The following is a 14878-nucleotide window of genomic DNA, read 5'->3' on the forward strand; positions in this document are numbered from 1 at the left end:
ATCAATATGTATAATTTTATTTCAACGTTTACAAAATGGGTATTTTCTTTGCTACAAAAAATAATAAGTATGTCATTGTTATGCAAGCATTGCAACATTTGCATGTTAACCAGTATTACTTAGTCCAAGCCTTTACTATCTTCTTGAAGATATTTCTTGTTTCCAATTCAAGTGGAAAACATGATTTGAGCCGTGTCACGACAAAACCAACATAGTGGGTTTGCGACCAGCATGGATCCAGACCAGCCTGCGCATCCGCGCAGTCTGATCAGGATCCATGCTGTTCGCTATCAGTTTCTCCACTTGTAATATAATTGGTAAGCGAACAGCATGGATCCTGACCAGACTGCGCGGATGCGCAGGCTGGTCTGGATCCATGCTGGTCGCAAACCCACTATGTTGGTTTTGTCGTTACACGGCTCATTTCATTTTAAGGGAATATTTGGGATTTAAGGGGATAATAAAGCTATTTTAGGCAAGAGGAAACAAGCCTTAAATCATACGAAAAAAAATCACCGGCATCTTGACCTCAATTTATACTATTGAACAAATAATCTTAAAATTTTTAAGATAAAAGATAAATTTGAAAAAAAAAAAAATCTTAAATTGAATATTCCCAGGTTATTTTTTAAATGATAAAGAACAATATGAATTTACGTGGCAATATCTTCATTTAAATGCTATTTGAACACGACAGTTAATTGTATTGAACTTTAAGCTTTACAACACAGTTATATAATTACATGAAGTTTTAATAATTACCAATAGGCTAGCTTGGAGTAAATCCAATTTTTAACAAAATCTACAAAATAAAACAAAAAGCTTTTGCAAAACTCTAATTAAAAAAAATAGTTAGGAACTTCATAAATATCAAAGGGTACATAATTATATTTTTTATATGTTACATTAACTATAGTAAATTATCACCACTTTGTGCTTCAAAATTAAACCTTTAAGAGCATGGCCAGTGATATGTCTGGGGTCCATACTTAATAGTGAATTAGGTTAATATGCGGATGGACCCATAAGCATAGAATACATACATTACTGTACATAACATTATATTACCTACAATACCATATGATGTGATATCACATGATATGATACCATACAATACCACACAACCATACCACACCAACCTGTACCATACCATACCATACCATAAATTACTTGGTCATTTTATAACATACAAAAACTTTAATGAATTGAAAACAATGTTTTTTATACTGAGTTTTTGAATTACCATCAAAGCCAACAGATTTGAAAAGGCAGTGTAAAAAATACCATGCCATCTTTATTATCTGAGGAAATAATAGGGCAAATTTTAATAAAATTCTCTTGGCTTGCTTAGATTTTCCTTTATTGTCTTTGTAAGAAATTGCACTTCTCCCGAGAAATTTTTATAGCCAGATAGCAAAATGTACAATCAAGTTTTTATCTTCATTTATTGTGTCGCCTGGAAACAGGTAACATATAGGGGGTTACATTTGTTTGTTAGCGGGCGTTGGTTTCGGTCGCCCTGAAGGCTTGTTCGGAGCGTAACTCAGTTACTATAAGTCAGATTGGAAACTTGGTATGAGTGCTTCTTTCAATGACCCGAAGTGCAGTGCATAAGAATCGTTACTCTGCGCTTCTTAATTTTTGAGTTATTGCCCTTTGTTAATTTTCATACTTTATTTTTGTCCGTGCCATTTACCTAACTATAAATGCTATGGACTTGAAACTTCATAGGATGAAAGATCTAATTAAGAAGAAGTGCAGTGCACAATAACCAGCACTCTGCACTTCTTATGTGTTGAGTTATTGCCCTTTGTTAATGTGCATACTTTATTTTTGTCCTGGCCATTTCTCCTTAACAGTTAACTATAAAAGCTATGGACTTGAATCCTCATAGGATGATAGATCTCATTGATAAAAAGTGCAGTGCACAAAAACTGGTACTCTGTATTTCATGATTTTAGAGTTATTTTCCCTAAAATGCCTAAGTGACAGCTATACTGTTCACAATGTGACACATCCGACTTGCGGAGTTCTAGTTTCTTAATCAAGCTGAAATTGAATTTTTTAACTAATCAATATTCGTTTTTCAGGGAGATATTCAAGTATTTGAAGTTGAAGGTACAAGTGGTGACAAATTATTTGTGAGTTGGTCAGGAGAGACGGTCAGAGGGACAGCAGAAACAGATGGTGTGCTCCAAATCAATGGACTCTTTGGTGCAAAGGTCGGCCTCAAAGATGAAGACAAGGTAATATTCTCACTTTATGTAGTATAATATGAGCCGCGCCACGACAAAACCAACATAATAGGTTTGCGACAGTCCATCCGCGCAGTCTGATCAGGATCCATGCTGTTCGCTTACCAACCCTATTACAAGTAGAGAACTGATAACGAACAGCATTGATCCTGATCAGACTGCGCAGATGGCACGCTGGTCTGGATCCATGCTGGTCGCAAACGCACTATGTTGGTTTTGTTGTGACGCGGCTCATATGATGTTTTCGGTTCAGATCTACATGTTCAAGTTGCGTCTTCACTTCTTAGTGGGATTACATTAACTGACTGGGTTATGGTAACTTACATGGAATCATTTTCCCTCTCATGGAATCAATTCTCTTCATAAAGTAAAAACAAAAAAACAGCGTTTTATTACCATGAGGCCTTGTCACTGTAGTAAAGAATATCATCAATATAAATAAAATATCATTGAGGAATGCTAAAATCTCGGACATAATTATACAGTAATACTTAAATATCGAGGGCTAACCCATTAAGTTGTGAACAACAGTTTAAATACAAAATAATAAATAAACTTCTATATGAATTTCACTGATATTTGATATGCCATTGCTGAGTGTATGTGCAAATCATCAAATTTAATGTAGCAGAAAAAATTATAAGACTACCTGGTTACACAACGCGGACCAGACATTAGCGTCATAATAGCATTATGTCATGTTAAAGTCAATATTTCTCTTCTTCAAAATATTCACCTTCTATTGAAAATATACATGATTTATAAATAGATATTAGAAATTTATGATAGAAAAGTATGAAACAGTATTATGTTTTGGGTGCTACACTAAGAGCAATGTTCATTTCAAATTGTCCAGCACATACATATATAATTGAGATGCGTCATGACAAAACCAACATAGTGCGTTTGCGACCAGCATGTTGGTTTTGTCGTGCCACGGCTCCGTTATTTATTAGAAGCATCAAACATCAAGACCATAATAGTAGAAATCATGTGGGATTAATAATCTGTCACTTCCAGAGAAATTGGAAATTACTAGTTTGTTGTTCAGGAAAGCCAGCTAGGTGGACCAACCAATAATTATGACCGAAAATATGTTGAATTGACATAAACACCAAACATGATCAAAGTTCAAGATCTGTAACTCTTGGGTTAAAGTTACTGCATTGTTCCCCTTTGTTAACTTAGACTTTTCTTGTATGGCAGTTGTTGTTATATCAAGCAATGAGGATAGTCAAATGCACTGTCTAAACAGATCTTGTGTGCCATTGATTAATGATAGCATAAGTTTTTGTTTAAATCAGTAAAAAGGCATACATGACATTAAACATGTTCGCATTTTGGATTCATGGAAGATAAACAGTTATCAGTGTTTATTCTAGGAGGGTGGATGGGGGGATTCACTCCTATTTTTGAGAATTCCCCCCTATTTTTTCAGAGACAGGGGGAAAATTTTACATAGAGAAAGAAGGAAAAAAAATCAACAAATGTAATTAATTCTCACTTTTCAATAAAAATCCCCCCTTTTTTCAAATCCTAGAATAGACACTGCAGTTATGTGTGTTCAGTGAGTTTCTTGGAAACTAGAATCTTTATGCTGCATGTAGTGTACTGGGAAAGAAGAGGAAATTAAAAACAAAACACTAAAAAAACAGGGAATGGACTGGTGGTCACTTTGAATTGAAATAACTATTGGAATTGTAGTACTTAAAGGAGTGCAATTTTCCTGGAAAGCACTTACAAAAAGGAGAGTTTATTAACATGGGTACTTGTTTGGTTAATGTGTACTTAACCTAGAGACACAAATATGAACAGTAACTAATGCCTTGTATACATGTATATTAAGTTTCAGGTGTGTAATAATCTCCTATCAGTTTTCTTAGAAAACTTCGATTTTGATTCTCAGTATGTTTTATTTTTGTTATAAATAAATTATTAATGCATTTCATAACTCACACATTTTTTTCCCCTTATTATCTTTAAATAATGAATGGGTTTTAATCGTTTTTTTCTGCCAAAAATTCCCAAATTTTTAAAAAAAAATACTGAAATCAAAAAAGAAGTTTCTAGAAAAAGATGGGGAATTACCACCGAAACTTTAAACAAAATGTAACAACAGATCTGCACACAAAAAAGCCCATTTTGGTGTACATCGTTAGCGCCAGGACGACAAGATGAAAGTACAACAACACGCCATTTAGGGCCTTGTCCTGTTGTGGCTGGAGCCAACACGACACAAAAGCGCTCCAAATCAGCCACCATACCCACGCTGGAAAAAGCAAAAAGAGCCCATACAGTAGAAAGAAAATATTGGATAATACTGTAAAATCAATTTTAACAACATACAAGTGAGACATGTAAATTTTTACTTTTATCAATTTTAAAAGATAAAAATTTTCAAGTTTTTTTTAGCTCGACTATTTGGGAGAATACGAGCTAGCCGTACCCATTTGTGGGGGCGCGTCCCCGGGAAAGTGGATTCCCCTAACTACTGAAAAGGGGAAGGATTGAAACCCCCACGCTGTTCCCCGGATTACTAAGAATTTTGGAAAGCCCCTAACCTTATTGCTTTTTTGCACTGCACAAAGGCAGGTGAGCTTTTGGGGCCCGCCGCCCCCGCGCCGTCCCCTAAAACTTTTGCTTTAAATGAATCCCCAAAACCCCTGAGCCAATTTCATCCAAAACCCCAGGGAAGTTCCTTTGGGGGGTCACCTTTAAAAATTGTTCAAAGAATTTAATTCCATGCAGAACTCTGGTTGCCATGGCAACCGAAAGAAAAATCTTTAAATATCTTCTTTTAAACAACCCTAAGAGCTAGAGCTTAGATATTTGGCATGAAACATCTTCTAGTGAGTGTCTACCAAGTTTGTTCAAATAAATGCCCTGGGGTCAAAATTGGCCCTACCCCAGGGGGTCATTGATTTTCCCTATATGCATATAGTAAAAACTTAAAAAATCTTCTTTTAAAGAACCCAAAGAGCTAGAGCTAAGATACTAAGCATGAAACATCTTCTAGTGAGTGTCTACCAAGTTTGTTCAAATAAAAGCCCTGGGGTTAAAATTGGCTTCGCCCCGGGGGGTCATTGATTTTCCCTATATGCATATAGTAAAAACTTAAAAAATCTTCTTTTAAAGAACCGTAAGAGCTACGGCTTAGATATTAAGCATGAAACATCTTCTAGTGAATGTCTACTAAGTATGTTCAAATAAAAGCCCTGGGGTCAAAATTGGCCCCGCCCCAGGGGGTCATTGATTTTCCCTATATGCATATAGTAAAAACTTAAAAAATCTTCTTTTAAAGAACCCAAAGAGCTAGAGCTAAAAACTAAGCATGAAAAATTTCTAGTGAGTGTCTACCAAGTTTGTTCAAATTAAAGCCCTGTGGTCAAAATTGGCCCCAACCCGGTGGGTCATTGATTTTCCCTATACAGTGTATGCATATAGTAAAAACTTAAAAAATCTTCTTTTAAAGAACCATAAGAGCTAGAGCTTAGATATTTGGCATGAAACATCATCTAGTGAATGTCTACCAAGTTTGTTCAAATAAAAGCCCTGGGGTCAAAATTGACCCCGCCCCAGGGGGTCATAGATTTTCCCTATATGCATATAGTAAAAACTTAAAAAATCTTCTTTTAAAGAACCCAATGAGCTAGAGCTAAGATATTTAGCATGAAACATCTTCTAATGAGTGTCTACCAAGTTTGTTCAAATAAAAGCCCTGGGGTCAAAATTGGCCCCGCCCCAGGGGGTCATTGATTTTCCCTATATGCATATAGTAAAAACTTAAAAAATCTTCTTTTAAAGAACTCAAAGAGCTAGAGCTAAGATATTTAGCATGAAACATGTTCTAATGGGTGTCTACCAAGTATGTTCAAATAAAAGCCCTAGGGTCAAAACTGGCCCGGCCTGGGGGGGGGGTCATTGATTTTCCTTATATGTGTATAGCAAAAACTTAAAAATCGTCTTTGAAAAAACCCAAATAGCTAGAATTTAGATATTAAGCATGAAACATCTTTAAGTAAATATCTACAAAGTTTGTTCAAATAAAAGCCCGGGGTACAAAACTGGCCCTGCCCCAGGGGTGTCATTGTTTTTAACTATATGTGTATAGTTAAAACTTTAAAAATCTTCTTTAAAAAAACCCAATGAGCTAGAACTTAGATGTTGAGCATGAAACATCTTCTTATGGGTGTCTACCAAGTCTGTTCAAATAAACAAATAAAAGCCCTTGGGTAAAAATTGGCCCGGGGGTGGGGGGGGGCCTATATACAGGTGAGCGACCTTTATATAATTATGCCCCTTTTTCGACTTAGAAATTCTTTGTTAAAGTTTGCGTGTAAGCTGGTATCTCCATAACTACTGAAGGGAATAGATTGAAACTTCACACACTCATTCTTTGTGATTATCTAAGATGATTGGCACAAGTCCCATAACTCTGATTTGCTTTTTTACATAATTATGCCCCCTTTTTGACTTGGAAATTCTAGGTAAATTTTTGCTTGTTAGACGGTATCTCCACAACTACTGAAAGGTTTGTACGTTTTCGAACAATTTTATGCATTCATATAGGTAAGCATTATTATACTCAATGAAACAATTTGCAACTTTTCGAATAGTCGAGCGTTACTGTCCTCCGTCAGTTCTTGTTTAAAATATTTTTGCTCATCTATAAGCAAGCAACTTTAAAACTGTACTCAAAATAATAATAAGTAATTCAATAATTATTATTATTTTGTAACATTTTATGTTAAACATGAATTTTAAATAACAGAGACATTCATTTGTTATAACTTTTTGGAGAATCAACCAAAATATGATAGAAACAACCTCATTTTACTGTTTATAAATTTTACAAATATACTTCATTAGATATAGCTTTAAACACATTGATCTACAGCAAAAGAATATGTAATAGTTATGGCCCTTGTCTTTGGTGCCCAAAAAGTATTCATTTTAGTAATCTTATTACTATACATAAAGGTACAATGTATATTATGGAGGTATTTTTATTTATGTAATTATTCTTCATTTCAGGTTATTATTCGACCTGTGTCTAAAGTGCCTATATGTACAAGATGTTCTGTAGAGCCAGTTTCATTTGATGACTGGGAAATACTGGTAAATATATACATAATTATTTTACTCTTTTTAACATCTCCTCTCAGGGCACTGACATTTGGTCGGTTTTGGGGCCGAATTTGGGTACTGTTCCCCTCTCAAAATTACATGTATTTTTCCCCTATCTCGGAAAAAAATCCCCTCCAAATTCTAAAATAAATTAACTTAATGTAATTTGTTTGATTTGTTAGTCTAATACTAGCTATTGATTTCAATGGTAGGAAAATTACAAACTATTGAAACCAATGGTAGGAAATAGTGTAAAAAAAATTCACTAAATACATAATAACATTAAATTTCGAATTTTGCCTTAAATTGATGCAAAATTCCCCTTCCTTAGGTTATGGGCACCTGTCCCAAAAGGTGTCTAGTGCCCTGCCTCTCACATTTACAATAAAGTTGGCAAGCTCTTCAGTTTTTGTGGAAAAAACACATTATGACATATATAAAATTATGTATAATGGCCTACATTCTGTTATAAACAAGGTTCAGATATGGTTATGTGCATTAACATGAACTTGGTGAATTGAGCCCAATTTTGCACATGATACAAAATGTAAATATTTTTTATATTTCTTACTTTCAATTTGACTTTTTAGAGCATTTCACGGGTTGTTGATACATTTACAGCCATGCAGCATTATACATGAATGTTTTTTTGTGTGAGTGTTTTTTTTTGTTTTTTTTGATAAATTTTCATGAATAAGGATAGATATCATAGATACAATGTTTAAGCAAGTTTCATAACATTTTTGATTACCAATGAGTTGCCTCATATCTCAATGTTCAAGATATCAGTCATTTGAAAGTTACTTTCACTTTCTTACATGTACATAACGCTCTTCATTACCCAGAGTTCACTTGATTTTCTGATTCACTACCCAGAATTCAGTTTTGTTTTCTTCATTGTTTCTTTTTTTTAACTTTGTGTGTTTGATTTGTGGTCAACTGTCTTTTTAAACTCTCTCATCTGACCATTAAAAAAAGAGATAAACATTATCTCTGTGTAGTTTTATTTCCTGTATATTTATCATAATAAAAAAACTGTTTCAATATCAAGTCTATTTAATATAGAAACTGAAACTAATTTTACAATGTCGCTATTTCAAATATGGCAGCCATTGATAGAGTGTAAAGCATTAAAATAGTTTTAGAGTTTGCTGAAACTAAAAAAATAAAAAATATTGTTTTCACAATGTAATAGTAATAGCTAAAATTTTTTTTTTTTTTTTTTTTGTAATTTAAAAGGGGCTTTACTACTTCAGTTATTTAAATAAACCTGACAAAAATTGTTATTCTTATGCGGCAGTGTGTTTAGGTATTGTTTATAGTAACACAACTGAAACTTCTTGATTGTTAACTGATAGAACTGACAGGTTTAAATGGTAAAAGAATGAGAGATTATTATTTTTTGATAAAATCTCAAAACTTTTGACATACATGTGTATTAGGTTGCCAGATTTTCTTTACAAGGGGGGATTTGTTACTGAGTATGTCATGTAACTGAAACTAACATTTGAAGGGGAAAAAATGATAGCATTGTTATACATGTATTATTATTGCTTATAAATATGTTAACTTTGCAATCAGAAGAAAATTTCTTTTTCCTATTCCAGGTTATTCCTTGGTTCATTACAAATTATATGAGCCACGCCATGACAAAACCAACATAGTGCATTTGTGACCAGCATGGATCCAGACCAGCCTGCGCATCCTCGCAGTCTGATCTGAGGATCCATGCTGTTCGCTTACAAATCTTTGAACAAGTAGAGAAACTGATAGCGAACAGCATGGATATTGATCAGACTGCGAGGATCCATGCTGATCGCAAACTCATTATGTTGGTTTTGTCATGACACGGCTCAATAATGCATTTTGACCACCAACATAGGTAAATGACTCATTCAGTTTGTCATGACTGCTTTTCTTTATTGAAATACAAGTTGTCTTGTGAACCCCTTTGAAATATGTCCTTGCTTGTGCAGGTTTTTTTTGTGGCCATTTTGATGACCTATATTGGGTCATTCTTGTTCCAAATGCTGAAAAAAAGAGTGTTTTTATCCCCCAATTTCAAGAAGAATAATTCCAATTTAAAGAACAAAAAATAAAAAAAAATATTTTTTTTTTTCATTACTGCACTGTGCTTTAGAAAATTGTTATATTACTTGCAAAATTGTAATATTTGATTATGAGTCAGAGTGTTCAGGTTATGTTCCTTATGTGCTGCGAAAAAAAAAAAACACCCTGAACATTTGTTTTAATTAATGTGTATAAAATTCAACAATTCTGTTGATTTAATAGATATATGAAAGAATTTTTAGGGTTTTTTTAAGTAGAACATTTTGTCATTTTCCAGGAAAAATGTAACAGTGTCATACATTATGTTACCTTAGTGCAATAACTTGTTAACTCTTATTAAATTTAGAAGGACTTCGTGACTTCACTAAGTTACAATGTCATGACTTAAACCATTACTGCACTTAGTTGATAATTATTGCTCTGAAAGTGCTTCAAGGTAACAATTAAGTGAAATTACTAATTGCAGTAATGAATATTTAAGGAAAGAAAGTGTAAAAGAGGAAATAATTACCTATTACTGTTATGGTTTAATGTTAAAAAATATAGATTTCCAATTAATTAGCTTCCACATGAATTAAGCAAAAAGTTTAGGGACTTTCAGAATTTCTCGTGTAACATTGTAAAATGTCCTGCGGAATTCATATAATCATTGTGACCTGATGAATTTGAATTTTTTATTAAGAATTAATCTAGATCAGTTAAATTTGTATTATAAACTTGTTCTGCTGAATTCACAGTATTGAACTCGTGATGATGTAGAATTTATGTAATTGGCTTATTTGACTGAATTTATGTTAAAAGCTTGTCTGACTGATATTATGTATAAGGTTATCTAAACTGTTAATTTATCATTTTGTAATAGGCTTATCTGACTGAATTAACTAAATGAATTTATGTAAAATACCTATCTGACTGAATTTATGTAATAGGCTTAAGTAACTAAATTTATGTTATAGGTTTCATTCTGACTGAATTTATGTAATAGTCTTATCCAACTGAATTTATGTTATAGGCTTATCTGACTGAATATATATAATAGGCTTATCCAACTGAATTTATATAAAAGGCTTATCTAAACTGAATTTATGTGATAGGCTAATCTGACTGAATTTATGTAATAGGCTTTTCTAAACTGAATTTATGTGATAGGCTTATCCATCTGAATTTATGTGATAGGCTTATCCATCTGAATTTATGTAATAGGTTTATCTTTCTTAATTTATGTAATAGGCTTATCTGTCTGAATTTATATAATAGGCTTATCTGACTGACTTTATGTAATAGGCTTATCTGTATGAATTTATGTAATAGGCTTATTTGTCTGAATTTATATAATAGGCTTATCTGTCTGAATTTATGTTATAGGCTTATCCAACTGAAATTATGTAATAGGTTTTTCCAACTGAATTTTAATTTTATGTAATAGGCTTTTCTGACTGAATTTGTGTAATAGGCTTATCTGTCTGAATATATGTAATAGGTTTAAATGTCTGAATTCATGTTAATGACTTATCTGACTGAATTTATGTAATAGGCTAATTTCTGACTGAATTTATGTAAGAGGCTTATCTGTCTGAATTTATGTACTAGGCTTAATTGTCTGAAAAAGACTTACCCAACATAATCTATGTAATAGGCTTATCTAAACTGAATTAATATAATAGGCTTATCTGGCTGAATTTATGTAATAGTCTTATCCAATTGAATTTATGTAATTGGCTTATCTAACTTGAATTTATGTAATAGGCTTATCCAACTTAATGTATGTGTATGTAATAGGCTAATCAAAACAGAATTTATATAATAGGCTTATCTGTCTGAATTTATGTAATATGCTTATGTAAGTTAAGGGCTAATAATAGGAATAATAAAGCATTTCATTGATTTCATTCTGTTTTTAGGACAGACATACTGCATTTATAGAGTCTCATTTATTGGACATTGTAAGGGTTATACAGAAGGACAGGATTTATCCTATCTGGGTGGAGAAATCTGTCTGTGTATTTATTAAAATTGGTAAGTTAAATTGTTATCTTGGTAAGTTTAATCATTATCTTGATGAAATAGAAATATTGTAAAAATTTGTGACTTGCCATATCAGCCATTGACTTTCCATGGCAAACATTGACTTTCTATAGCAACCATTGCAACCATTTATCTCCATAGCAACTGCCAACTTTTCATGGCAACAAGTGACTTTCCATTCAAAAATTTTCAAATTTGATCTCGGTGAAGGTTTGTGGTTTTACTTGTATCTTGGTTTCTAAATTATTGCAGGGAGTTGTAACAGCAGCCTTTCTTCACCTGTATTAGTTAGAAAGTCACACCATGATAATATTACAGTCTCAGTTACTGTAACTTGTTATTTTCATGACTCTGCCCTTATAAGAAAGAACTACTTTTAACCTTATTATTTTGTTCTTTAAGCTTGTTACAATTTACATCTTTTATGTTACTTTTGTTTTTTATTACAAAGCAGTTTTGTCTCATAGTTTAATTTAATTTCATGGTTTATGCCATGAAGCTGTCAGATTTAAAAATTGAATCTTCATCAAACTTGCCTATCTAATTTTGTTTGCCTATCGTTTCATGAATATAAGAATTCAAACATTGGTGTACATATTTTGTATGGTAAATTATAATTTTTCAACAGGTGCTACTGATCCTGAAGCAGACTGTGTTTTATTGGTTAATGAAACTGAGGTTTTAGTGTCACCTAAAGTAAGGAATTCTGCGATTGGTCAACCTATAGAGCCACTAATCAAACGGTCCAGTTCAAAAACACAAGAAGTGCCATTTATGCCTAGCCAATATGAGGATGCCAATTTTGATACAAAATTTAAATCAACAGATTCTGATATAAGTGATAAAGGTAAGATTACCATCATGTAAAAGAGATATGAGCTGTGTCATGACAAAACCAACATAATGGGTTTGTGACCAGCATGGATCCAGACCAGCCTGCCCATCCGCGCAGTCTGATCAGGATCCATGCTGTTCGCTTTCAAAACCAATAACAAGTAGAGAAACTGATAGCGAACAGCATGGATCCTGATCAGACTGCACACATTAATTTTTATGTGAGCCTTTGGCCCTATGTGATTCAAGTCCAGATACATACCTTTCATTACTGTGGGTTTGAATCAGGACTGCAAGTGATTTCTGATTATGTTCCATGTAAGCTATAATATATACCTTGTTCTAACCTGGCTTTTTGTATGAAGTTTGATCAAATGATTTTGGAAAAATACCAACGTACCCCCTGCTGATTTTAGCATGTACATGTATTACTTTGGATATTATTTGAGTTTAGCCAAAAAAAAAAAAAGCAGCTTGTTTTTTCTTATTTTCAGATTATTTAGGTTTTAACAAAGGGGCAGATAGAAAAGTTAGAGAAAAGTCACCTTATGATAGTATTTCTAGTCAATGGAAAAATCTGTTCTCGTACCTCGGGTTTCGGTCACGTATCGAGAGTAGGGTCATCCCATCGGATGATGAAGATGATGACTACGAGGATGAAGCCGACTCGATCGAGCAAAAAGAAGTTCAGTTACAAATGGGGCTGAATTTAGTGCTACGTGTGCAATATTTGAAATACTCTATCAACAGTAGTGACGATAACTCTCCAGATTGGACCGGAGGTGGATTTCACCGACGCGGGAGTGGATCACCGCGTAAAAATGGTAGTTCATCACCTAGGAAACAAAGTCGCGAGTCACCGTCAAAGTCTAGCAGAAGTCAGTCACAGCCTAAATCCAATTTCAAGTTAAATTATTTTCCCCAACAGCCTAGCACTATTTACATGGACAAATCAGATGTTGAAAAGCAATTGAAATGTAATAGGTCAGAAATTCCGAATGTTTTTTATGCTAAATTGAGAAAGTTAGAATCACCAAAGGACATACAGCTTAATCAAGAGAAATTAGGTCAAAGTTCTGGCATAGGCAAACAGAGTATACGAAAACCAAACAAGAACGATAATGAGGTCAAGGACAAAGCGTCACCTCATTCAGAGACTCCGGAATCCCAACCTGTTGCCACAGAAACAAATAAGGAAAATGAATACCACTGTGTTGTTCGTGTTGTGGTGATTGATCGAAGACGTCAACTGTGTAACGATCACTTTTCTCCGATTGTAAAGAGAGTGTTATCGGAGCAACCTTTGGTAAAAGGTCACGTGATAGTACCAGATATGTTAAGACGATATTTGAAACTAGATTTCAGTAGTAGGGTATGGATACAGACACTACGAGTCAATCCGTCTCCTGCTGCAGCATTTTCCTTGTATCCACTCGGAAATGTGGTAAGAATTTGTATATGTATTTGACATAATAATTTCAAAAGGATAATATACATGTATTATACATATTGCATAATACCATAGACTTTTAACTTGTTATCAGTCATACTAAAAAAGGGGAGCGGTGACCTAGTGGTTAAGGTGTCTGCCTCTCAATCCAGGGATCATGGGTTCGAACCTGACTATGGTCACAACCATGTTTCTTCATAATTATGATGACACCAGTACTGGTTGGTTCCAGGAAGTGTACTCGAAAGTGATTAATATGAGTTGCAAGAGCTAGTTGCGCAATCGAGCTTTAATAAATATGTTAAAACTAATCTTATGGTAATTTTATGTACATATGGTATTTCAACATTACCATAAAGTTGAGCATTGTACTTATATAAAAGATTGATTGATACAGGATAGGCTAAAATCTAGCAAACTCCTCAATTTTCCATTATTATGTTTGATTCAAAAGTGCTTGACTTTTCATGAAGTTCATTTAGGAAATTAAATTATTGTTATAAGTTGAGCCCTGTTTCATCAGGAATAATGTTAATTCCAAAGAAAAAATTGTTAAGAGCCAAAACCAACTGACTTTAAAGATAACTTGTGTAAAAAAATGTTTGTTTGTTTTTCAACAAAACAAGGCAACAAGTGAAAGATAACTTGTGTAAAAAAAATGTTTGTTTGTTTTTCAACCAAACAAGGCAACAAGTGAAAGATAACTTGTTTTAAAAAAAAATTGTTTGTTTTACAACCAAACAAGGCAACAAGTGAAAGATAACTTGTGGAAAAAAAATGTGTTTGTTTTTCAACCAAACGAGGCAACAAGTGAAAGATGACTTGTGTAAAAAAATGTTTGATTGTTTTTCAACAAAACAAGGCAACAAGTGAAAGAGAACTTGTGTAAAAAAATGTTTGTTTGTTTTTCAACCAAGCAAGGCAACAAGTGAAAGATAACTTGTTTAAAAAAATGTTTGTTTGTTTTTCAACCAAACAAGGCAACAAGTGAAAGATAACTTGTTTAAAAAAAACATTGTTTGTTTTACAACCAAACAAGGCAACAAGTGAAAGATAACTTGTGGAAAAAAAATGTGTTTGTTTTTCAACCAAACGACAGGCAACAAGTGAAAGATGA

General features: G+C 33.3%; 1 protein-coding gene across 1 annotated transcript in view; it reads left to right on the forward strand.

Moving 5' to 3' along the window:
* LOC132716771 (peroxisomal ATPase PEX1-like) overlaps positions 1-14878 on the forward strand; it is a 46994-nt gene that overhangs the window by 11795 nt on the left and 20321 nt on the right. The window contains exons 2-6 of the mRNA XM_060700106.1: positions 2091-2246; positions 7290-7373; positions 11354-11468; positions 12106-12324; positions 12806-13755. Of these exons, the coding sequence (XP_060556089.1) occupies positions 2091-2246; positions 7290-7373; positions 11354-11468; positions 12106-12324; positions 12806-13755 (1524 nt within the window). The remainder of the gene's footprint in view (positions 1-2090; positions 2247-7289; positions 7374-11353; positions 11469-12105; positions 12325-12805; positions 13756-14878) is intronic.

This window comes from Ruditapes philippinarum, unplaced genomic scaffold (genome assembly GCF_026571515.1).
Source record: "Ruditapes philippinarum isolate M1 unplaced genomic scaffold, ASM2657151v2 ctg96_1_1_1_1, whole genome shotgun sequence".
Classification (NCBI taxonomy): domain Eukaryota; kingdom Metazoa; phylum Mollusca; class Bivalvia; order Venerida; family Veneridae; genus Ruditapes; species Ruditapes philippinarum.